We start from the raw sequence: 27,578 nt of genomic DNA on the forward strand, positions 1-27,578 counted from the left end.
GTCACAAATGGCAAGATACACATACTTTGGTATCGCTTTACATCTTAAAAACAATGTAACTTATCTTATTTCTAAACCAATTTGTTTGGCAACATGGCGCAGACTATGCCGCTCAAAGAGCCCTGTCTTCGGTTCTTTACCGAGTTTTGTTGTGCGTCTTAGAATTTGTGACGTCATATACCACGTGGTGTTCACATGTATACTGAACAGTCGATTATATCAAACTCCTCTTCTTTACCCATTTAATACAGCATATTCAAGGGACACTCTTTAAGTTCGTGAACAAACAGAAACAATTTAAAAACCAATGCGATGTTAATAGGAATGCCAATATACACTGTTATTAATGCTCAAAACATGTATGAAGGAACTTAACTTGCATCTCTCCATACAATTTCAATTATCAGGAAAACGGGTGTAGTTTCCGTGAATTGCATTTTACATTCAGAAATGTACTTATATATTTAGACCTTCTTACGAGGTAAATGTAGATTTTTCTTAAAATTCATAGGATTTCAGAAATAAACACTTTTATGTACACATCTATATACATGTAACTGTTACTGGATTTCATACAAAGCGCTTCAATAGCACTATAATGCCAAAACAACGAGAACGAGGCTCTACGTAATTGAGACTAACGAGTAACGTCAAAGTGACGTGACGTCATACAAATTAGGCTATGTATTAAAGGGAAGTGGAACGGGGTTAACGTTAGCACTACTGGGAAATGCGCGACCGCCTTCTAGATATACAGCGGAGAATCCCTTCCAGTTGATGGTGTCGTCTGACTTAAAACGGACTAACAGAAACTGGCCCGTGGAAAAGATCTCCGGCGGAACCTGTAATGGATAATGGACAAAAATCAGTCGGATGTCTACGCTCGTCCCAATCGGAACAATTTCGACCATAAAGGTTGTGTTTTTTCAAAGGCGATCAAGGGACATAAATCTATAATTACTATTGTCAGAGTTTTAGACATGGTTATTCATATGATTGTGTATTGGCAATTTAAACGTGCAAACAATGTTTGAAATGTTGTTAAATGATGGCCAATTTAAAGTTTTGACACAAAGACAACAATAACACGTATGTTTTCTTTGAAAAATGCAAACAGTCTAATTATAGATGATCTACTCACGTCGCCACCGCAGTAACGTCCTATTAACGTGTCCGTGTCGTGAGGACCGTCAAACACCTCGACGTTGTCATACCTGTAAAAATAACATGAACAAGTATATAATGCTGGGTAGAAAACTTTGGGGGGAGGTTGGGGGAGGGGGCTGCGAGAATCAAATTAGGACGTGCGCCCACCCCATCATTAAACCTCTGAGACTGTAAAAAACATAGGTTCTAAAAGTAACGTTAGGCATTTGGCTAGTTCTAGTCCATATTATATGCAAAAGATTATTAGGTGTTAAAATTCAAACTCAGAATAACTTTATATATGGCGAACTTGGTAGAACTACATTGTACACTAGGAGAGTTGTTAATGTTATAAGATATTGGTTGAAAGTTATAAAATTAGATGCTCATAAATATGTTAAAGGTATGTATTCTCATATGTGTAGTTATATTGAAACAAGACCTAATTGTAAATCTTGGGCAAATGATGTGTGTTCTTTATTGCAATCTCTAGGCTTTCATTATGTATGGTTAAACCAAGGAGTTGGTGATGAAAATATGTTTATATCATTGTTAAAAACAAGACTAAATGATATGTTTATTCAGAATCGGATGTCAGAATTAAATAACTCATCTCGTGCAAGATCGTATACAATGTTTAGTAATTTTATGTTACAACCTTATCTGACAAATGTTAATATGTACAAATTTAGAAAAGACATGTGTAGATTGAGAGTTTCTTCACATAGACTGTCAATAGAGTCAGGCAGATGGCACAAACCTGACCCAATACCATATATTGATAGAAAATGTTTGTGTTGTTATGTATTAGAAGATGAATTTCATTTTATTTTAGAATGCTCATTGTATAGTGATTTAAGAAAAACTTATATTAGTAAATATTATTGGACTAGACCAAATGTACCAAAGTTTGTTGAGTTAATGCAATCGGACAATGTTAAAGTGAATAGAAATTTAGCTATGTATATACATAAGGCATTTAATGTTAGAAACCAATACCATTATTACTATGAATAATATGTGTTTTGTACACAATGATCTCTCGCTGTCATATACATGTACATAATGCTATATTGTGTCTCTATTATGACATGAAACATGAATATTTATTTATATGATCATTGGTGATTTATTTGACCATTTGATTACTTACATGCATATAATTCTCTATTTGTAAATGTATACTCATGGACATATTGTCTATTGTATTAAAACTAAAAAAAAACAAAAAAACTATTAAAATGGTGTATTCTTGTGCGCACGCATGTCTTATTTCCTTTTTATTTTGGCATTAGTTTTGGCTAGTTGAATGATATTGTTAATGATTATAAGTTTTATTTCGAGCAGATTTATAAACGTTTTTTTGTTATAATGAATTGTTTTTTATTCAGTGATATTGCCGCTTGTGACTTACCCACAATCCGTTTCGTCCTCAATCTCGAACGCCGTAAAGTAGAAAGATATTCGGTACCCTTCGCGCGCCTCAATCACCCAATCACAATCGAGCTTGTTATCGTAGTTCTGGTCCCCGTACCGCGCGTGGGAGAACAACTGGCTCTGCTGCTCAACGGCTGTCAGGCGTCCGCCGCACACTGCAGGGAACCAACAGAGGAAATAAACAATGGCGCCCACAGTGATGGCCATCGAAGTCGAAGAAATTGATGACGAATTTGACATACCAATGGTTTTTCCGACAACAACAAATCAATAGTTTATTCGTTCATATAACCTATTTAAACTTTCATTTATTCAGCACAGAAGGTAAAAATAAATAGGTGGTTGGCCAGGTTAAAGCTGCACTCTCACAGATTGACCGTTTTGACATCTTTTTTATTTTATTTCTCTTGTCTTCGAATCAGCCGATTTTTTTGTTAATGTCTGGAAACTAGGGAAAAAATCAGATCGTACTTTTTTCATATTTACGGTCGTGAATTGATGTTAACGTAAATATGAAAAAACTGCGATCTGATTTTGTCAGCAGTCTTATATCACTGGTTTTCAGACAAAAATTGGCTCATTCCAATACGAAACAAAAACAAAGATGACAAAATGCTAAATCTGTGTGGGTGCAGCTTTAAATCAGTGTTCTGTCCCTGTTTTGAGTAATTGCATAAACACAATCTAAGAGGAAAAAATCATAGTCGTGTGACCGTCCTTGGTATAATTAGGTAAAATAATAACCTGTGTTATGAGTAGCGTGGAATCCTTTCCGTTGAACGGAAGCGTCCGAATAGAAGACCATGTAAAGCTCATTTCCGGAGGAAATGACCGTCGGTGGAAGCTTGCCGCCACAAAACCGTCCAAGCGTCTGGGCGTAGTTATTACTTCCGTCAAAAATCTCGATATGATCGTAGGTGCATTCCTGGTGTTGTTCCAATTCGAAGTTCTGAACGACAAATAATCATAATTATTGTATCATATTTCGTCCCCGGTGTAGTCTGCCAACGAGTATATCACTGAGCTACTAAATTAGTCTCGATTACCTAGACAATTGCATCTGATCAGGATCGCAACCGTTCTATGCGGATAGACGTTTTGTTTCGTTATTGCCTTTGACCAGAGCGAATGATTGAGACTACAGCAGCTACATTCTGTAAAGCACACATCCACCAATGGTCTCATTAATAAAAATTCCGCGAATTGAATTTGTCGCCTCTTTTTAAACTTTTATTCAGTTTTACTATTCAAAAGACATTTCTCCCGAGTTAATTAAAAGTGCGATCTGAGAGGTTATCGAACATGCCCATTCATGGTCATTGTCGATTCCAACCAATTCCGGTACTTTCCGTTAATCGAATGGGGTGTTAAAGAATAAGTTAGTCGTGAGTATTAGACGTTAAAGCTGTACTCTCACAGATATACCGTTTTTACAACTTCTTTATTTTTTTGTCTTTGAAAGAGCAAATGTTTGCGTAAATATCTGCAAACCAACGATAAAAGATTGCTGAAAAAGATCGGATCGCAGATTTTCATATTTCCGTTCGAAAATTACTGTTTTATGGCTTAAACCGTTACTGTTTAAGAAAAATGCATAAAACATCAATTTTTAAACTGAAAATAAAAATCTGCAATCTATTTTTTTTTGTCTAATATAACTGGTTTCCATGCATTTTCGCAAAAAAATGGCTCGTTCCAAGACATAAATAAAAAAAGTTGTCAAAACTTTCAATCTGTGAGAGTGCAGCGTGAAGCCTACTTTGTGACAGAGTTTAAATAAGGTTTGATAAAGAGGGTAGACATTTAAGTGATGCCGCCGAAGACGATGGCGTCAAAGGTATGACGACGACGATGTTGACGACGCCGCCGGATAACATTATCCATGTCTGCCATTCTAAGCAGACGACATAAATGCCGTATACCTGGAAGGCGATTTTGATGCGGTGTCCATTGACTGTGGAGAAATGCCAGACACAATCCTTCCTGCTAGGGTAGAAGTCCGGCCAGTTGGGGCTGCTGATCTCGCCAGACGGAGCCAATATCTCGTGCTGACAGCCGCCTACAAACACAATAGCCATTCAAAAATATGTACTTTTAGTTTTCCCCAAATCATGGTCCGATCACGGGACTTCAATGCGGGAAATAAAAGTATCATATCCACGTAGAAAGCAAAGTCAAAGATAGAAACTTGGTTCTACTTATGTAAAATAATCGTAGACAGTAGTTAAATCGGTAACAACTCACATAGAAATATTATACGTGGAAGATTTGCCTAAAAAAGAAAATTACAAATAAATGTTTATAATTTATTTGAAGGTACTTTCATTTTTTTTTTGAAGTTGGTAAACATTGTTGAAATAGAGTAATTGTATGTATTATTATAAACAAACACCTTACTGCTGGCTGAAACTCCATTGATTTTTTTTCAATTAAAGCAAACCATAGTTTAATTTACAATAGCATTTTCTGTCATATTTTCTATTAATTCACAACTGAGATCTATTTTAAACTTGTTACGGTGTCGGTATAATTGAAACAAGCAGCGTGTTCATATTTCACATTCCTGCTTGAAACTCTCAATTTAAGCACTACTGAATTTCTGAATGTTCGTGCGCAAATCTTTTACACCATGAGTATGCTTAAAACTGACGAAATTCTGCCACCCTGATAGTCAGAGTCCAGGTTACGACGCCAACGTATCGTATCTAGTCTTTGCACCTATTGTAGACGTCACTGGGAAGACCAAGTATTGAGGACCCTAATATCTAAAATACTTAAGTCTCAATCTCAGTCTCAACTAATTTTACCACATAGACACGATATACTTTTTTAAAAATTATATGTTTTCAAAACTTTTAAAAACACATTCCATTATAGAATATGTTGATTAAAAGCTTAGATTTCAAGGGAAAATGTTCTTTAGTCAAAAATGTACTTGAGTACCATTGCATTGTTTTTGTAACAATTACTCAACTTTTGTTTTTGCTCCAGAATAAGTTTTCTTTGAAACATTGGTAAAAAAAAATATCAACACATTCTATGAGAAAATATGTTTCAAAAAACTATACAAACATGCAATATTTTAAATCATACTATGTTTTTTTATTAAATGAGTTGAGATAGAGATTGAGATTTGACTTAAGTATTTTCGTGATATTTGGGCCAGGATTACCGAGCACTTTCTTAGTGTGCGTACTCATTGCTATCGTGCAAATTCTGGTGCAGCGCGATTCTGCTGTGGCGTGCGCAGACGTTATTTCCGTCTGTGCTAAAGTACCATGAACTACTCCATTCAAGTGTAAAGGCGAAGGAGGGTTTGGGGCTGATAAAGAGGGGGTTCTTACCTTCCTTGCAGTCGTGTTTATTCTCGTGGAGGGTGAATCCGTTGTGACATGCGCATTCGTAACTTCCGACCGTGTTCTTGCAGATATGCTGGCACCCGCCATTGTTAACCGCGCACTCGTCCTTGTCTGAAAAGAGAGCATGGATTCCGTTCTAGCTGATACTTTCATTTGTTCATCTCAATTGACAATAGGGATCTTTGTCAAATAGTCCCTAGGTAAAATAGACCCCAAGCCAAATGCCTTTTTTCCATAAAATAGCCCAACGCTCTTTCAACATTGGTCAAACTCTCCAACTTTTGTCGTACAATGATCAACAGGACGCCGCTACCTTGGTCCCAAAATGTCTCCACGTCAATCGTCGCCGGACGCCGGGCACATTTAGTTAATACTCTTCATTTATGGAGTGTAACATAATTGGTCAAAAGAGGGCATCTAACGATGAACTAATAATATGGTTCAAAACGTTTGCGTGTTACAAGCTTCGACCGAAAATAAGGTGATACTGTTCAGTTGAGCGTGGCTTTATTTGTGATATACGGCTTTAAAATATAACAACATGATCATAAATGAAAACTTTTCAAGAGCTAAATAGTGTTCACATTATTCACCACAAATAGTGTGCCTACCGGTAAAGAAAAGCGCCAGGAAGCCGGTTTTCTGTACGGAGTTGTCCGAGTTAAACTCGAGTGTAAGGGTGTTGCTCTCCGATGTGATGGGCATAGGGAGGGTGGAGCCGCAGTACATCCCGTTCACCACGGACTGGGGACCCGTGCCGCTCGTGATCCGTACACTGTCGTACTCACAGTTTTGCTGAAAGGAAATGACTGATTGATTGCATGTTTGACTGATTAGATGGTTGATTGATTGGTTTATTTATTAATTGTACAAATGTATAACTTATTAATGCGTAACATTCGTAAAACTATACTTCTACGAGCATATTATGATATATTGATTGATTTTTTTGATTGATTGATTGATTGATTGGTTTGTTGGTTGTTTGATTGATTGATTGATTGATTGATTGATTGATTGATTGATTGATTGATCGATTGATTTTGTGAATATGGCTAAAGTTTCGTTGATTTTCTTCGATGTAGATTCTACAAAAAAGAAGTATACATGTATTAAAAAGGTCTTTGGCAATGTCACCTTGTTCCTTGTTTCTTAAATTGTTTTATTTGTTTTGGAATCGGATCAGGAGGAGATAATTTTTCACAGAAACAAATTCCGTTGCCATAGCAACCATAGTTCAATAAGTTGCATAAATGCATGGAATAACTTTCAGTAGTCTTGGTATGGGCCCACCCAAGAATATTCCTGGAAAGTTTAATCAAAATTGGAAGAGCGGTTTTAGAGGAGAGGTCGTTAACATTTGTGTACAGACGGACGGTCGACGGGACAGGCGGACAATAGGCGGGCGGATATTGATCATAATAGCAACAACAACGTGCTCAGATGAACTGAACTCTACTATGCACTCCTGTTAAACATTACAAACAGAACGTGATTTTCAAACAATAAACGGATTACGTAATCGGACAAAATACACGCACAACGAGTATTATCAGACCTCTTAAGCCGGTGTTTGGGGGCGTGGACAACATTGCACATTTTATCTCAATCAACATTTCCAAGCATTTGTAAACTTTGGATGCAGTTTGTGCTTCCGATATACAGCATTTCTAGAATGCTTTTGCGTGAATATTTATAATTTAGCACAGATGTAGCAGCTCATTAATGGAACAGCATGGTCTATAAATGCGCTCTTATTTAACAAGACATGGAATGGAGAACATTAAACTAAATTACAAACACGCTGTTTATGATGAAAAGCACGCTGCATAAACAGTTAACCCAATGTATCCTACTTTTTCAGTACATTAAGTAAACCTACATGATTGTGTCAAATAATAGGGCCGAACACACATCTATTCAATGCTATAATAAGCAATATTAACTTGGTACTGGTATAATTGTAAAATTAAATCATTTTTATCTTTCAAATCAAAGCCATTTTTCGTGCACTATACTTCGTTTATTGGTGCAAGTGACCGAGTCGATTCATATATTGAGTAGTGGAGTCATTTAAATCTGACTTTCGCAAGGTCGTAGGTACTTAACACGGCGAAGCAAACCGAGTGAAAAAGTTGTTATTCCTTTCTAGGTCATAGTGTGTGCAGCTGAGCGTGATCCTGTCCTGTTCCAGGTCGACTATTTGCCACACATAGAACATATTGAGAAGGTATATAACTCAAGGAAGGAAAACTGATTGTGAAATACTTACATTATTACCCTCTAGGTCAAAGTGTGTGAAGTTGAGTGTGATCCTGTCCTGTTCCAGGTCGACTATTTGCCACACAATAGAACATATTGAGAAGGTATATAACTCAAGGAAGGAAAACTGATTGTGAAATACTTACATTATTACCCTCTAGGTCAAAGTGTGTGAAGTTGAGTGTGATCCTGTACTGTTCTGGGGCCACTATTTGCCATACACAGAACTTGTTTGGTGGGTACAGCTCGGGGAAGGAGGGACTCTGTAGGGTACCGTTCGTCGCGTCGATATAGCCACCGCATGCATCTACGATATAATAGAATATGTGAAACTCATGATGTGCATCTATCTACGAAAGCCATAACCTGTCATTTAGCTCTTTAACTATTTCGTTTTTACGAACCAATTGTTGTTTTAACAACCAAGTATCTTGTTAAAACGCCTCACTTATTTCGTTTATGCGTACTGTGAACTCATAAAATAAAGTATCATAGTTGAACTACAGATGCTATGCTCGTAAACAGTTTATGATTTTCTAATAATGATTCCTTCAATCACAGTAATAAGAGAGTATATGATTACTTTCTGGACTCATGTGTTACCAAGTCTGATAATGGACTCAGTAAGTTCGATCTGGCGCCGGTGACAAGAACTTTGCAGTTATCAGCCATTGACCCACATAAATAATTTATTATGTACTTAGTATATGGGAATATGACGATCGAGGTTTGAGGTTTTTCACTAGACCATTGACTGCAATCTCAATGTTTTCAAAATAACTCGATATTTTTCTTTATAAAAATACAACAGACGAACTCCGGTCTTGACCCGGCAATTCCACCACATGCGCATGCAGAGAACACCGAAGCAGAGATTTCGAAAGCCTCATTTGCAGACAGCACCTTGTATTTATTTGTTCCAATAAACAAACACAGACAGCAGATACCGGGGTATTTTTGTCAAATAAATTTTACTCTGCGCATTAATACCTTACAGTACAAACGGTTGCCAAATAACAAAACATAACCCGGAAGCTTTTAAGGTTCCTTACATCAAGCAAAGGGTATAAAATAAAACGGAGAACTACGTCAAAGAATAAAACAATCAGAATGCAGTCAAATGCTTCCCTGAAGGCATTGGTGTACTTGGAAGCTATTCCATTTATTTAGCAAAACAAAATATCCGAAATATTTAATATAATATAAATTTATTTATGTATTTAATATATCATCTTAAGAAGACACAAGTGCTCGTTACTATATAATCTGTATCCTTTTATGCTGTTGCAATAAAAATAATAGATAATAATAGAAAATAAAATAGTTAAACGACTTAAACAACATATACCTTCAATCATAATCAATAATCGTCCGAATTTATCATCATAAAGAGTATATTGTCCTCCTATATAAAAACAAACAAAATGTGGTGATTTTGTGGAAGCCGATTGTATATGTCTCCTGTGAAGCACAAGTTTCCATTGAGACTTTTCCAACCTTATTTCTTAAGAAAATGGCCTTCATGTACATCTGTGCATACGATGAACAACTCTTTTAGGACAGTTAGAAGTAGTATTATACAATTCCGATATAAATTTTCCAAGTTGATATAAACCCCTCACCTTCACACTTTTTGCCGTCGGAATGAAGTTCGTACCCGATCTTACATTCACACTTGAAGCTGCCCAGGGTGTTCACACACTCGTGGTCACAGCCATGCTTCCCTGTGGCACATTCGTCATACTCTGAAAACATAAAATGACTGAAATTTAATATTGCAAAAAAGCTTTCCCTTAAATATATGAACTAGACACGTCGCAGTTCGACTAAGCCAGGTTCATATGTGCAATCGGGAATTTAGCAACAGCGAACTTGACACTACCAACCCAAAATACAATTATTATGTTGTTTTTATATGAGCTTGCTATAAACCAAATTTCATCATTATAGTTTAAGCACCTTCTGAGCGTCTACCAACTTACACTCCAAACGACGACATCATCATTTTAATAACCTTGTGTTTGGTAAAAAATCTTATTAAATAAGACAATAAAAACTACAGGGACAAGCCCAGGAGCCGAACATTCAAAAATAGATCCTGTTTAGGGGCACAGGGCAAGGGCCCCAATGTCACTCAACTAGGGACACAAACGTATAGATTATCACATACACAAATACAAACACCAATAACAAACCACACACGCATCAAAAAAACTTTACCGATAAATGGTGGGATTACAACACGAGTACACTTGAACATGAGTATATTGGGGGCTTAAACCATGTACCTTTTATAAAGTTTGCCGCAAATCCCGCCTTTTGCACGGAGCCGTCGGACACAAACTTCACATAGAGCTTATTGGTCTTGGATTTGATGTCCACTGGGATCTTGTAGCCACAGTAACGACCTATCAGGGGGGATGTCTCCTCGTGACCGTCTCGGATTTCCAGGTAGTCATATACACAGTTATCGTGGTTCTCAATCTGCAATGTGAAGGAAACTCAATTTATCTCGATATCAGTTTTATTTTTATTGTAGCCAACGTTGAAGCGAAGAACGTCGAGTTCCTGTTGTGGCCTTGAAGTCGTAGACAAGTATCATGGTTTTGAGTAAGGAATGGAACGACCGGCATTATGGTGTTTCCAGCAAAAGGTAGAAATATAATCATGGCTCCATTTTGATCTTAAATCAAATGCATTAGTTGTAAATAGATAACACAATTACACATGTAGTGTGGACAACAGAGGCGACGTTTTATGAATGAGTACGTCAATCACTGCTACTCACACATTTTGTCATACCAACCTACCAATCAATAACCTGTTTCCACACACACTCTAACCAACCAAAAACTTTGTCCATTATCTTACCAACTAATAACCAACACATTTCAATACAAATTCCTACCAGTCAATAACTGCGTCTACTTTGAGTCTTCTCCATCCAATTAATAACCGTACCTAATATTTCCAGCTAATAAACAGTACTTTTCCAAACAACATCAATCGCACCAACTCCTACGAACATACAACCGTAAGTACTCCTACTTACAAAAACCGCATCAACTCCTACGAAAGAATAGCCGTATCTTATTATACCACCAAATTACCACACTTACTCCACAAACAGATAACCTTACCTACTCCCACCTAACATATGATCGCACCAACTTTCTTCCTACTAAAGAATAATCTCACTAAATCCTGTCAACTATAGTTACAGCAGAAACTCCTACCAAAATAACGGCACCAATTCCTACCGATAAATAACAGTACTAGCCTTTGTCAACAAATGACGGCACCAACTCCTACCAATAAATAACCGTACTATGCATTGGCAGCAAATAACGGCACCAACTCCTACCATCAAATAACAACAACAACTCCTATCAACACATAAACGCAACAATACTTAAAAACAAATAACGGCACCTACTTCTTCCAACAATTATCGGCACCAGCTATTTAAGAAGAAATAACCGTGCCTGCTCATATTAACCAAGTTTACTCAAAAAATCCTTCAAACAAATAACCTTATCAACTTTTACTAACCACATAAACGGGCCGGGCTACTACAACAAAAACAATAACCGCACCAAATTCTACCAACATATAACGGAACCTTATTCTATCAACCAAATAACCTCACCAACTCCTTCCCCAGTCAACCGTTACGATTGCTTCTCGTACCAACAAATAACCATACCTCAAACGACTGGAACTTGACGGCTACGGAGTAGTCCTCTGGTACGGTGATCTTCCATACACACTCCTTGTTTGGTTTGTAGTCATCCGGGTAGTTTGGTGACGTCAGTGAACCCTGCTCTTTGTGGATCTCGCCTCCGCATATTGCTGAAGGGTTAGACAAAGTTTACATATTATGTATGTGTGGATAGTTACATTGACATTAGTAATGTCACTCAGTATGGAGCGAAACAAACTGAGTTACTGACAAGAACTCCAAGGAAGAACTCTCTTTAAAGATATTTACATTCTTGCAGGTCTTGACCTCAGTCGAAATTATTTCGTATTCTAGTATATGTGTACATTTCGGTCATGGTGAACTTACCCTCGTACTTGGCCTCGAATCCCTTGCCCTGGCCTCCACTGGTGCGGTACTCCACCCACATACGGCTGTCAGTAGACACCAGGGTTCCAGGCAGTTTGTCCCCGCAGTACCGGCCTGTCAATGGATAGCAAGTGGAATAAACAAGTATAGACACTATTTATAACCATGGCTGTGTAGTGCAAGAACAAATCTTACAATTCATTTTATTTTTAATGCCGGTATTTTGTGAAAGCCAAATGAATTTTCCGAAAATCAAACATTGTCAATATTTTGATGTTTGAAACATTACTTACCAATAAGCTTTGATAAAACATAATGGCCGTCTCTGACTTCGAGGTAGTCGGTTTCACACTGTTCAGTGCCGAGGTGTCCCGTAACCGGAATGTCAAGGGCCGTTATGTTTAATACAATCTTTTCCCCGTGCGTTGCGGAGATCCGCCATTGGCATAACTGTTCTTTTTCCGGGGCCGGGGAGTGGGAGAACTGGCCTATAGACTCCTGTAGCGTCCGTCCACATACTGAAGAACACAGAGAGGAAGGTTAACAGGTTAAGCGGGTTTATTTGACTACGATATTGGGGTCATGCATTCGGAGCTCCTCGGCCATTTTTATCGGAAACAACTTCGGATGTATACCGGTATATCAGTAGAAGTAGTTCGTAAAAATAGGAATTATATCATTAATTAAATGTAATTGATTGCCAGTGATGTGTATAACTGCAAACATAATTAAGATTCCAAAGAGTTAAGTAATTAGGTTTTACTGCTGAATTAAATTACCTCGCGATAAAACTTTTCGATAAAAATGGCCAAGGAGTTCCGAATGGGTATCATGTTTACGAACGGCCTTAACCTTACTGCGTAACATGTTCTATTAACCGGTATGGTACTCGAAAGTCAAATATGACGTCAACTTGTAGTTTTATGAGACCAGGACCAGGTATTTAACCTTTGGAGATGCGTGTGCCAAAACAGTCCTTTTTAACAAGGTTTAAGGAGATACGGGTTCAGTTAGGGTAAGTTACACCGGTTCGGAAGTGACTTCTAAGTGCTACACCTGCTTTGTTTTATAAACGTACGACAGTTAATCAAAGAGTGGTTATACCATATCAGACTGTTGGCTACTTTCCATCTTTGTAGGATTTGAAGCTGAATGGTTTGTGGCTTAAAAAAAACCTTGGTGAACATGCTGGAACTACTTGATCTACTTTTTGTTTATTATATTTTCACCGCATTGCGTGTACTCTTACACGGGATTACGTAATTTAGCGAATACATAATTGTTGCGTTTAACCAACATAAATCGTGTTGCGGGTCGTTAAACACTAGAAAACAGTGACTTTTTTGCGTGCAATCGGTCTTTTCACTATAAAATATTTAGAAATTTGATATAGTGGTCTATAACCTTAAATTCAAGTTTGTTTTGATGTTGTGGATTAAAGCACCGGTTTGTACCTGGAAACAGAATCGATCGTGATACAATACAGGTTATAGCTATCTTCACAATCGAGTTAAAATCGAGACTAAATAAACTAAAACGACCTTGTGTACCAAAACGATGTTAAGTTGTAAAATGGGTTTTTTGTGTACCTATACCGGGCTCAGAAATAAAGTAGGTGTTTTGTGTACCCATCTAGGGTAAGGTAAATCTGAAACGGGGCTCAGAAATTAAGAAGGGGTTTTGTGTAACAATATGGTGTTAAGTCGTAAAAGAGGGCTGTTTTGTGTACCTATACGGGGCTCAGAAATAAAGTAGGGATTTTGTGTTCCATTGGAGTAAGGTTATACTGAAACGGGGTTCAAAAATAAAGTGGGAGTTAGATGTATCAATTCGGATTCTGTAATACAATGGGCTTATGTGGCGTACCAATACGCGGTTTAGTAATACATACGGTGATTAATAAAGGGAAGGGGGTGGGGAGAATGTGTTGAGTGCCAATACGGTGTTTAATAAAAGGCGTTATATGCCGAAAAAATCCATTATTCTTGTAGCGTTAGTAACGCTTTTAGCCATAAAACATTAATTTCGAACGTACATATGAAAAGTGTGATCTGATATTTTGGCAGCAGTCTTAATCACTGGTCTCCAGACATTTACACAAAAATTGTCTTATTGAATGACAAAAAAATAAGTCTGTGAGAGTGCAGCTTTAAAAAAAACTATATGAGTTAAAAACTTCATAATGAAATACTTGAAAAATACTGAATAGGAAAACTAGAGAAAATTAAGAATCATTTCATAGAGGTGGGTCGACACGGGAGTGTATATCACTATAACAATTGAAAATGAAATTAGTTCAACACTGTCTGACATTTCTCATAAAGACCTCTGTTAACTCCATTACTTTAATTAAGAATCAGGCGTGGAACGCCTTGAAAACTAAAGTTCAACCGAAACTATCTTGAAGTACTCGAAAAAGGGAAGTTTACACCACTATTCCCAATATATTTCTCAACTTTTACCTAAACATTTCCCACAAGATCGAAGTCGATTACATTAATGAGTACTTTCCACAAGTGTTCCTGGTTTTAAAAGTCTCCCTTGACGCGAGTATTGCTAACTCTCCCATAGAGACAGATGTACAGTCATAAAAGATGAGATGAAACAATGTTTATTCTCATTTTAATGTGTTTTGCAATGTTCCCAATTTTCAATTCTGTCTGGGTTGTCTGAGAACTTGTATTCCAACTTAACGCATTACAAGTGGTTGAAATCGTAAAAAAGAAATTTCAGCACAGTAAATCCATCAATGAATCGAAAAACAAGAACCAAAATACCTATCAATCAATCAATCCATGAAATGCCCGAATGCCTGAATGCCTGAATGCCTGAATGAATGAATGAATAAATGAATGAATGAATGAATGAATGAATGAATGAATGAATGAATGAATCAATCAATCAATCAATCAATCAATCAATCAATCAATCAATCAATCAATCAATCAATCAATCAATTAATCAATCAATCAATCAATCAATCGAACGATCAATATATCAATCAATAAATCGATCAATCGATCATTCAAACAATCAATCAATCTGATTATGATTTATTCAGTGACTAATACTCAATTAGCAGCGCAAGAAATAAAGCATTAAACAATTCTGAAAATTATCAAAAGAGTTCACTTTAAAATCTATTTTTTGTAGCTCTTTGATATTTCGTTAAAGAAAGCTAGACAGACGAAGTGAACACGTTTGTGAATATCTGCAGAAATAATCATTTTTTTCGGAATGTGCTGGTTTTTGGTAATTATCTTAAATAGATGCATATTACGTAATTATTTTGGCACTTAACGTAATAGAAATACCCCGTTATAGATATTTTAATTAATATGTTGATCAACTTTTCCAGGTTTATTGCATTTCCTATCAATGTACTCAATTTGAATTTCTGCACGAGCGAGGTGTCTGCGTATAAATGTTTCTTAGGGCGTCAAAACAAGAAAAAAACGTAAGTACAACCAGACAAGTTTGACGTTTTTGTTGGGTAAGTTAGTTTTTTTCCAGGTATATCGTTTTCCCTGAATTGACGTGCTCATGTACCGTTCCTTGAAGTCAGATACATTTTATTGCGGTAAAAAAGACATACATTTTCTAGAAACATTGCAATTTGCCAGGAGTGATTGAGTGGCATTATCAGAAATAAGATATCAAGATCACCCCTGATGAACTACTGGATGGATTAGTTTTTATGAGCAAAATTGTAAAGTACATGTGATAAGTTAAAAGAGACATGTATGAAATAAATCTGAAGGGCGATGAAGATTTATTGTATGGAAGCGTATGACGTATATTCTGATTATGTGATCATTATGTATGCAAGCGTATATCTCAAGTTCTGATTGTGTTATCGTGCTGTATGGAAGCGTATTTCGTATATACTAATTATGTTATTATGTTGTATGGAAGCGTTTAGCGTACGTTCTGATTGTGTTTCCATGCTGTATGGAAGCGGTTATCGTATATCCTGATTGTGTTATTATGCTGTATGGAAGCGTATATCGTATATCCTAATTGTGTTACCATGCTGTATGGAAGCGTATATCCTGATTGTGTTATCATGCTGTATAGAAGCATATATCGTATATCCTGATTGTGTTATCATGCTGTATGGAAGCGTATATCGTATATCCTGATTGTGTTACCATGCTGTATGGAAGCGTATATCGTATATCCTGATTGTGTTATCATGCTGTATGGAAGCGTATATCCTATATCCTGATTGTGTTACCATGCTGTATGGAAGCGTATATCGTATATCATGATTGTGTTATCATGCTGTATAGAAGCGTATATCGTATATCCTGAGTGTGTGATCATGCTGTATGAAAGCGTTTATCGGAGCCTCTGATGCTGAGACCATGTAGTATTGAAGCGTATTTCGTGAATGTTTTGCTGATAAAAAATGCCGACTTGTGTTATGTGAACTTGATAAATTATAACACGACAAGTTGTCAAAATGACGTCGACTTGTTTACCTATTATGTGTCGACTTGTCCACCTAGTATACGTCGAATTGTTCACCTTTTTAAGGCCGACTTGTTCACTTAACATATGCCGACTTGTTTACCTATCATATTTAGACTTGTTAACTGATTATAATATGTCCACTAAATTGGTGGAATTAATATCAAAACAAAACATGATAGAATGATATAATTTAAAAGTTGATTGGACGATATCGTGTAACAGTTGGTTAAATGATATAATTTAAAAGTTTTTTGAATGATATCGTTTATAAAATGGTTGAATGATATCGTTTAAAAGTTGGTTGGATGATATCATTTAAAAGTTCGTGGTATGATATCGTTTAACAGTTGGTTGAATGATATCTTTTTCAAGTTGGTTGACTGATATCGTTTAAAAGTTGGTGGTATGATATTGTTTAACAGTTGGTTGAATGATATCATTTAAAAGTTCGTGGTATGATATCGTTTAACAGTTGGTTGAATGATATCGTTTACAAGTTGGTTGAATGATATCGTTTAAAAGTTGGTTGAGTGATATCGTTTAAAAGTTGGTTGGATGATATTGTCTAACAGTTGGTTGAATGATATCATTTAAAAGTTGGTGGTATGATATCGTTTAACAGTTGGTTGAATGATATCGTTTAAAAGTTGGTTGAATGATATCGTTTAAAAGTTGGTTGAATGATATAAATTAAAAATTTGTTGAATGATATCGTTTAAAAGTTTGTAAAATGATAACGTTTTAAAGTTGGTGGAATTATAACGTTTAAAAGTTGGTGGAAAGATTATCAAAAGATTGTCTAATGGTATTCATAGAGTGCTTGATTACGATTCAGCAGTTGCTTCAAATGAAAGCAACACTTACATGGACATCTGTATAATTTATTCGCCTGGGCGATATCCCCGGGGCTCAGCCGCACGCGCTGCCCTATTTCCGGCCTAACTTCCATTTCCGGTTTCTTGCGGGGCAGGATGGTATCCACGTACGTAGCACGTGCGAACGTGTTGCGTGCGTAGTGCATGATGCTACCGTAGTCGTAATCTTCACCTAGGGAGTTCACCTCTAGCGGCGTCAGCTTGTTGAAGTTGTACTGCTGCCCTGAAAATATTAAAAAATATTAAATAAAAATATAAATAAAAAAGCTTCAGTATTTTCAATAAACAGACATGTTCCATTGTCAAGGATCTATTCTATGACTGTACCGGCGAGGGTTCGCACCCCACTAACACCATAGTATTTGTTTATACTTTAAACGTTTTATTCTTCAATTTCGGTATCAAAGAGTTAACTAGTTATAATATACGTGTTTTCAGATGCATTAAAGGGAACGCATTTTGGGTGCCAGAACATAAGCCAGTCCCTTTAACTGAAAGTGGGCATTCGTCGATTGTATAGTTGTTCAAAATAGGCCAGTATATGAACTCCGGCAGACACACAATTGCAGTGCAAAATTAAACACTTGTTCAAGACCAGATGAGTCTTGGCACTGGGTTGCCTCGTTCTTGTATTATATTAGATGTTAATTGAAACATTCACATGCAGGTACCTACTGTTTCCAAACATCAAACCGCTAACAGCAGCCACCAGTTCGGCGTTCGCATAAAACCATCGTAAATTCTTGAGTCACTTCATTCTCTAAGTGCGACTTATTATATTAAAGTATACCCGAGGTGCATAATTACTAGAGTAAATGTAAACTAGATCTAATATAGAGGTTGTATCATTATATTATTGCCAGGAAACTATACAAGACACTGGGTAATAAACAAATTATGTTTGTGTATAGAAGTCGAATGAATAACCCCTGTTAAGTAATGAACGTCGCAATAGTAAGCAGGAAAAAAGGTAAAACTAGATTAGAGGCAATTACACGTGTTCGTTGTGAGACACGTTCCGTTAATTTACAAAACGAAAAGCTATGAATACTCTATGTTACCATTATTGTTATTTTATGGATTCATAAGAGCATCAGCTTTTAAATAATGCATTGATGGAAACTATTTACTACTGATAACAAGATTGTAACCGTGTATTTAATTACAGAAAACGCAAAACATGTTTAATGATTGGTGAATGCTTAAAGAATAACTGTGATTTACTATAGTCTCTTAAGGTAGAAATACCGTGTTTTAAGCCCATTTCTTTCAAATTAAACTCGGTATCCTTCATAAGAATCATTGTTTTCGACGTTTATTCATCCTTTTTGGAATATTAAAACAATTGTGGTAAATCTTATTTGGGAGTAAGAGTGCATCGAGTTGTCATCGTCCTGATTCACAAGATGCCATAGATTATATCTAGTTATGATTATATCAAAATGTGATGACGTAGGAACAGTTTATCATGGTTATAAGTACATTTATGATGCAATGAAAATATGATGACGTAGGCACAGGTTATCATGGTTATAAGTACATTCATGATGCAGTTAAAATGTGATGACGTAATCACAAGTTATCATGGTTATAAGTACATTTATGATGCAATGAACATAATTATGATGACGTAGGTAATATTATGATGGTAACGTACATTTATAATGCAATCTACATATGATCACGTAGATAATGGCTGTTATGGTGACCAACTTCTATATATAAGAACAAATTTATAGATTGTCTACGTAATAAGTTGAACAAATACTTTGTGTGTTCTAACCGATTTAGATTTTGTAAACATGCAATGCTAGTTCAGGGCAGCAGTGTCTGTCTTTGATTTAACATTCTACATGGAATAGACATTCCTATTAAAGTTGCACTCTCATAGATTGAACGTTTGACAACATCTTTTATTTTTTTGTCTTTGAACGAGCCAATTTATGCGAAAATGCATTGAAACCAGTGATATAAACTGCTGACAAAAAATCCGATCGCATATTGTTATATTAAAGTTCAAAAATTGATATTTTATGCATTTCGTAAACCGTTAGTAACGCTTTTAGCCATAAAACGTTATCTTTCGTAAGGCAATATGAAAATCTGCGATCTGATCTTTTGTCAGCAGTCATATATCACTGGTTTGCAGATATTTACGCAGAAATTGGCTCATTCCAAGACAAAAATAAATAATAAAAAAAGTTGTCAAAACGGTAAATCTGTGAGAGTTCAGCTTTAAAAGGAAATCCAGCCAGTTTAATGGACACTAATCTCGGCCAACATCTAACTCAGACCCCCAAATATTCCTACCATGCTATCAATAACACAAGCTTCATGTGATGAAGAAGTCTCCAGTGTGAGGAATAACTGAAGATATTGCCACGAAACTTAATTAGTATCCAAGTAATCATACTCAAAACTAATTTTCGAGTCTCTACGAAATTATCTCTTATGCCTTTCGTAATAATATTTAGTCCATAAACATTATTAGAGGTTCAATCCGATGGTGAGGGAATATAAGAAATTAATTACACCTTTATTACAAAGGGCATGGAGGTTCAATGATTTGATTAGTGGTCGATACAAGTCGCGATCACATTAGCGATTAATGCTACTGGGATATTATGAAGATATTCCCCATGTCTAATTGTCTGTGTTCTGTATAGTCTACATTGTAATCCAGCCGCGTAGCTGACTGTACGCAACACGCAAATGAAATTCTGACAGGTCGGAGTTTTTTGTCATACCAAAAACCCCGAGTTTGGAATAAAAACTGAAGGGGGTGGGGAAGCAGGGGTTAGGCATCGATCTGCGTTATCCTAAATTGGCCCTAGCTACGCGCCTGTAATCTTATCAACTATGCAAAATTGTATATACATGTGTATTGACAGGCAAGTTAAAATCGCATTGTTTTAATCTAAAGAGTTTTAAACTCTCAATAAATGAAAGGAATCTAGAAGAAAGGGGTCAGCTCACGCCAATTAAGCTTTTGGTTTGGCCATAGTTATCCAAAACGTTTATTGTCAGCAACCAATTGTATAAGCATTGATAGTCCACTGGCTATTTTTGGCTAGTTTGCACAACAAAACAATTTCATTGGTTAATAGTTATTTTTGGATAAATATTGACCTATCAATAAATATTTTGGATAACTATGGCCAAACCAAAAACTTAACAAAATTTATACAATTGATTGAATGTCAATATTTACACAATATTAACTACAAACCAATCGCATGAGTCAACTAGTCAAAAGATACCCTGTGGACAATTTATCAAAGTTGTATACAATTCGCTGGTCAAACATTTGACAAAACCCATTGTAACTAATTGTAAATTTAATAATAATTTACTATTAAGCTGCACTCTCAGAGATTGACCACTTTGTCAACTTTTTTTTTTTTTTTTTGTCCTGGAATGAGCCTTTTGCTGCGTAAATGGAAACCAGTAATACAAGCCGGTTGACAAAAGATCAGATCGCACTTGATGATTTATAGCTAAAGGCGTTACTAACGCTTTAAGCAAAAATAAATGGCATTTTTCTAAACAACTGAGATCTGTTAAATTGTGTGTTATCTTATATGACTGAATTGATACCAAAATTAGCTGATTCTGAGACAAAAAATACAAAAAATATCAAAACTTTCAATCTGTGAGAGTGCAGCTTTTATTCTAGTGTTCAAAATGCGTCTTTTAATAAATTCATATCAAAACTGACGTTTGTTTAACAGGTCAATATGTAGTGCTACTATATCTTTTGGCCCATGAAAAAATAAGGATAACATGAAATACTAAATAAATGGGGGCTTTTCAGCGTTAATGTCCGTCTGGCATGAACGTCCAGAAATGCGGTGGTCAACACCATGGCATGAGTAAATGACCGGTTCAAGCGTTCATCGATAATTTAGTAACGCCAGAAAGTCATAATTCATTTTATCGCTTCCTATATGATCTGCGTAAAAATCTCCCCACGCCTCAAAAATGAGAAATGGCGAGAACCGACGAGATTTTGCCAATTACTCTTTAGAAAAAACTCTAAATTATTGCCTATTTTGATGGTTAATCGCAGAGTTCCGTGCGTTTGGTCAAGTGCTATAGCCATTTAGAGATTTACAAGAACGCTCGGCTCTCTTTTTACACTGCTGAAAGGGTTCAAGAACTTTTCCAGGATCTTTTACATTGTCGGCGCTAAACATTGACATCCCATATCTATAACCCATTCATCAGTGGTGAGTGCAGAAAGCATGTAAGCGACATTAATTAAAGAGGCACGTAAGACATATTCACTTAAATCGCTCAGTATATTAACGCTGGCACTTTACAGACGCACATCTGACAAGTGGATTCTGATATATTCAATTATTTCTTGGAAATCAGCTGTTTTGGGGGTCTTTTTTCAGATTTACAAAAAAGTACGACCCAGTCTAAAATGGACATACATTTTCACCAAGTTTGAATTTTTACATTTTATGTAATTGCATGTCATATTATCGGACCTGCTTTCGAGGCTGTATACTCATGAAGACAAAACCGCTTAATAACAAGGTTCGCTTACCGGGCATGATATTTTTGTAAATGATTTTCACGTGCTCGTCCCGGTCTGGTCGCGTGTGCTCGTGCCAGAAGCCAATCACGTGCCCCAGCTCGTGTACGACGATGCCGAACTTGTCGCAGTTCTTTCCAATACTGATTGCCTGGTTGCCGTTGCCTCGCTTGCCCACGAAAGAACAACAGCTGTAAAAGATAATTATAGAATAAATGTAGAAATTACTTGTACCATGAAGTTCCATTTGTTGTTTAAAGTTGCAAAAGGGACAGATATGGGTTCCATATGGTCAGCCTGTTAAAGGCCACTATATGACCCATATAGGCCAGCCCATAGATAGCCCTTATGGGACCCATATGGGTCAGCCAATATATAGCCCTAATACGACTCCTATATGGAGTAGCCCAGCGATAGCCCGTATATACTCATATTGGCCAACTCGAATATAGCCTTTTTAAGACCATATGGCCCGCCCGTATATAGCCCAGATTAATAGGACACATGCGGCCTTGGTCACGATTTTTCGTTCTCCAAACAAACCATATGCTGCTGAAGCCATGGTTACGCATATATTTCCTCAACCAGCCATATGCGATTTGAGCCATGGTTACACATTAATTTCCTCAACCAGCCATATGCGATTTGAGCCATGGTTACAAATTAATTTCCTCAACCAGCCATATGCGATTTGAGCCATGGTTACACATATATTTCCTCAACCAGCCATATGCGATTTGAGCCATGGTTACGCATATATTTCCTCAACCAGCCATATGCGATTTGAGCCATGGTTAAACATATATTTCCTCAACCAGCCATATGCGATTTGAGCTATGGTTACGCATATATTTCCTCAACCAGCCATATGCGATTTGAGCTATGGTTACGCATATATTTCCTCAACCAGCCATATGCGATTTGAGCTATGGTTACGCATATATTTCCTCAACCAGCCATATGCGATTTGAGCCATGGTTACAAATTAATTTCCTCAACCAGCCATATGCGATTTGAGCCATGGTTACAAATTAATTTCCTCAACCAGCCATATGCGATTTGAGCTATGGTTACGCATATATTTCCTCAACCAGCCATATGTGACTTAAGCCATGATTAACCATTTGTTTCCTAATGCGACTTAAACAATGGTTACACATATATTTCCTAAACCAGCCATGTGCGACTTAAGCCATCGTTATACATATATTTCCTCAACCAGCCATGTGCGACTTAAACCATGGTAAAACCAGCGATGTGCGACGTAAACCAGGGTTACACATATATTTCCTCCACCAGCCATGTGCGACTTAAACCATGGTTACACATATATTTCCTCAACTAGCCATGTGCGACTTAAGCCATGGTTACTTTGTTTTCCTCAATCAGCAATATACTAGTTAAGCCATGGTCACACGTTCCTTTTTCGCAATCAGCCATTTAAGCCTTATGAGCCAGAAGGCAGACTTACCCGCACGGCCTTTCAGTGAAGACGATGTAACTCTGGTGGGAATCTGTCCGCTCCACGAACGAGACGCACGTATAATTCTCCCAGTGTCGCATCGCCAACTTGAACAACGCTTTGTGGGCACCTACGAAACAATACGAACGTTAAGTATATACATGTACTGTTACTCAATTTGTACTCTGTACTCCTGCCCACAGCATTGGTGGCAGCATCGTTAACAGATGGTGAAATTGTTTTATGTATGTAATGATATCAATGTTTTACACTTTCTGGATCAATACTACCGACTTATTTTTGTTTTGATCTCCTTTGATAAAAAATAATAATAAAAAGACTTGTTAGTAAACCACTTGATGCTTTCAGTCATTAACTACGGCTTTGGGCACCTTAGAAATACTTGTTACCGAGCTATTGAAAGCATATCATTGCACATTGCATAGGGATTTTATGTCGACTATCAACTGACGCTATTTTCATCTTATGTCAATAAACAGGAACTATTTTCAAAAGTCGTTAAAGCGTTCTGTTCAAGGTAAGAAGAGTTCATTTCAATCTTCGGCAAACATCTGGAGCTGCATCTTCTAAAACACGTACGCAACTATTTTGCCAATTTTATAATAGACACGTTCAAAATGTAAATGAAATCAGCATGACATCTTATTTGAACAATTGAATCAGAATCAGCTTCTTGTTTACCTTCCAAGAACATAATTTAGAGGATCATTCAACACTTCAACCAACTCAGGTGTATAAAAACCGCACTTTGAGTCGAATACATCGTTAATAGCCCTAAGACCAAGAGGATAAGATCGTTGCACTTAATTTCTGACTTATTCTAGAAGTGCCAATCTGAGAGAAGAGCGATGTCCCGATATAACATTTATAGACTGGAACTTGGTTTCAACCTGCTTTTAAACTTTCATTCGCTGCTCAACACAAATAAGCTCTTCCATCCGTGTGTATGTGGCTTCACATGAGAAACATGTAATTACAAACTTATCCTTTAGTGGTATTGACGCTTGCTTAATAAACAAAAATATTTGGTGGTCGAAATTGTATTTTGTTCAATGAGTGTGCAGTTTTCTTTTCAAATATTCCTTACTAAGGTGTGGTAAATCAGCTGTCAGCCGTTATGGATTTTAATCAGGTCAATCGGAAGATCAAAACAGAGACTAGGCCAGTAGACACAATATAATCTTGAACACTTATACTCTTCAACCACTACTTGAATACCTCTGGAATAACTTATTCCTACCTGTCTTAACGTTACTGTGGCCAACCAAATCAATAAAATAGTCATTGAATTTTTGAAAAGAAGTTACCCTATTATTTCTTAATTTGCATTAACCAAAATGAAGTGGTTTACCGCTAAAATTAGCCTCGATCTCGTACGGAATCACCCCGTAGTCCCAGATTCTCTCAGGGCGCGCAGTTGCCGCCCTTTTCGCTCTCGTCTGCGCTTCCTCCGCCCTCCGTTGCATTTTCCGTGCTTTCTTCATTTCCAGTTTCTTCGCTAACCTCTCCTGTTGCTTCCTCTCTCGCTTCATTTGTCTCAGCTTGAGTTTCTTCAATCTCCTCTGTCGCCTATCTTCCTGTTTCTGCTGTCGTCTGATTTCTCGTTCCTGTTTACGTCGTCCTTTCTCTTTTTTCTTCATTTCCTTGCATAGAAGGTCACTATCAAATAAAGAAAAAAAACTCTTCTTTTAAATGAATATTCAATATTTGAGGCTGGTTTCATAATAATGGATCACATGACAAAATATGACAAGTAAATGAAGAAAAGAAATATATGTAAGTTTGTTTCATGTGTGCCGTCGTATTTTTCCAAAGCATGCACTCTGAGTTGCATTAGAGTGTTTTAAGAGGATGTGCATTGACAGTGGCAATTAAAGTCATAATTTTGCGGTGTTTAAGATGACGTGCACCCTTGTTCATAAATACGTGTGAATGTTAAAAATATACTCAAATACTTTTATGACTTCAGCAATTAAAAACTAAAGTTTACGAACAGAACTTTTTCTTTTCTTCATTTTTTTTTAAATTTCTGATTGGTGGAAAACCGATACGTTTAGGCATTGTGATCATTATCGAATTTTTGCAATAAAAATAGCCGAAATAAGAAAAAAAAAACATGATCAGTGAATCACTAAATCATAAGGGGATATCTTCTCGTCAAATGGTAACCTACCTACAATGTTTCATGGCCACTCCGCAAACCATCCTTACAATGTTTCTTGATCATACAGAACATCATAATAAGTAAGACCTTGACATTTGACCTGTTGACTGCTCTTCTACACAAATTCAAAAGTGTTCAATACTATAATTTTACCCAGTTGCACGCAATTTCAAATATAACCAGTAAAAGCTGGATGAATTTATTTAAAGCAAAGACATGGTTTTTTTTCTACAGACTGAACTTCGGATACCATTTTATCTTTTCGTGATTGATATAATGAAGACTATAATATATAATTATGAAGAAATATGCAAACAACCGAAGAAAAATTATTAAGACACGGGCTGTTTTAGATTGCAACCTGTCGAATAAAACTGCACACAACCTCGAAACTGTTGATCAGACAGGTATGTGGAAGCAAGCTTTGTAGACATTACACAAGTGTAGCAGATTGTTGTAATGCCATCGTGCATAGTGTGTGCATCTGACTGATGCTGCAACGACCTCATATGTATTGTCAGCACCAAATGTAACACATTACTTTTATACTAATTCGATGATGATAATTGGGACGATCCAAGCGTACAATAAAGCTTTTATAAAAAGTTAAAAACATATCTCTTCCCTGTGTAGAAACCAGTACGGATGTCCATTTTAGATGACATTTAATAAGGTTCCCGTATTGGGAACCGAATCCGCATCCACTTGGTTGAGAGGCGGACTCCTTTTATGGTTGAGAAAACACTACCGTGCCCCTCTCGCTCTTTTCAAATTAGACAAACAATATACACATAGCTAGTTTGTAGTCACGTTTGTTTTATTGTGAAAAGTAACAGTTCCAGTCGCAACGACGAATGTCAGGCTGGTGTTTTGTAAAAGTGACGAAGGCTGAACTTAATGAACCGCCACAAGCAGGGATGAGTCTAATTACGAATGTACAAATATGAGTTGATGGCACCGCAATGTTCAAATCATATACAGTACTGTAGAAGTAGTGTGTGATTTATTATATTTGATTACTTGCTTTAAGTGCAATGTAATGATGGCCATAAGGGTCCAGAGGGCCATGTATTGCCCATCTGGCTTTCCTTGATATTTTAGTGCAAAGTATAACAAATGACATATGATGCTTATACCACATTATAGTTTCCAAAGATAGATATCTCTATAAAAAAGTTAACGGCTTTAAAATGTTTCGCAAGAGACCAAATTTGGTAAAGGAACTATACTCGATACTTAATAAAATACTGTATATTTATAACATATGTTTTCTCTCCAAAAACAGTAAAACAATATGTATATTAGAACATTTACTGTTTTAAGTATATAAAATCATTAATTAATAAATTATGTACAGTATTTTGGTTTAAGATAATGTTTTTGAAGTTTAATTGCTATGTTAATCCAAAGCAGTAAATGTAAGTCTCGGGGCGTGGCAGATCCAACATGAAGGTACTCCGGAGAAGGCCTCTAGTTGGTGTCTAAATGATACCATCTATTTCATCTCTACGTTTTCTGGTTTTAGACAAGAAAGGTTTAAAATCCGGCTATAATGGCTTATCAGTTTAAGTATCTTATTTCATCGAATCAATTTCTTACTTAAAGTTGATTTTACAACAAAAAGTATCTTGTTAATCATAGAAATAATTTCATTCGAAAGACTCAACTTGCTTCATAATTAGAATATTACACAACAGGGACCTAGGCCTAATCAATACTCGCCACCTTTGTATTGACCTTTATTTCAAACATTCTCCTTTCGAA

At 36.5% G+C, this 27,578-nt stretch overlaps 1 protein-coding gene across 1 annotated transcript in view; it reads right to left on the minus strand.

Moving 5' to 3' along the window:
• Positions 1 to 228: 228 nt before the first annotated feature.
• The window catches only part of LOC128208519 (tolloid-like protein 1), a 39,465-nt gene continuing 12,115 nt past the window's right edge, over positions 229 to 27,578 (minus strand). The window contains exons 3-19 of the mRNA XM_052912082.1: positions 25,002 to 25,309; positions 23,639 to 23,759; positions 22,180 to 22,358; positions 17,614 to 17,847; positions 12,567 to 12,791; positions 12,274 to 12,387; positions 11,911 to 12,056; positions 10,493 to 10,688; positions 9,827 to 9,949; positions 8,351 to 8,511; positions 6,554 to 6,737; positions 5,928 to 6,053; positions 4,506 to 4,642; positions 3,328 to 3,532; positions 2,561 to 2,738; positions 1,142 to 1,214; positions 229 to 842 (exon numbers count right to left, since the gene is read on the minus strand). Of these exons, the coding sequence (XP_052768042.1) occupies positions 681 to 842; positions 1,142 to 1,214; positions 2,561 to 2,738; positions 3,328 to 3,532; positions 4,506 to 4,642; positions 5,928 to 6,053; positions 6,554 to 6,737; positions 8,351 to 8,511; positions 9,827 to 9,949; positions 10,493 to 10,688; positions 11,911 to 12,056; positions 12,274 to 12,387; positions 12,567 to 12,791; positions 17,614 to 17,847; positions 22,180 to 22,358; positions 23,639 to 23,759; positions 25,002 to 25,309 (2,872 nt within the window). The 3' untranslated portion in view covers positions 229 to 680. The remainder of the gene's footprint in view (positions 843 to 1,141; positions 1,215 to 2,560; positions 2,739 to 3,327; positions 3,533 to 4,505; positions 4,643 to 5,927; positions 6,054 to 6,553; positions 6,738 to 8,350; positions 8,512 to 9,826; positions 9,950 to 10,492; positions 10,689 to 11,910; positions 12,057 to 12,273; positions 12,388 to 12,566; positions 12,792 to 17,613; positions 17,848 to 22,179; positions 22,359 to 23,638; positions 23,760 to 25,001; positions 25,310 to 27,578) is intronic.

Source organism: Mya arenaria, chromosome 2 (genome assembly GCF_026914265.1).
Source record: "Mya arenaria isolate MELC-2E11 chromosome 2, ASM2691426v1".
In the NCBI taxonomy this organism is placed as follows: Eukaryota; Metazoa; Mollusca; class Bivalvia; order Myida; family Myidae; genus Mya; species Mya arenaria.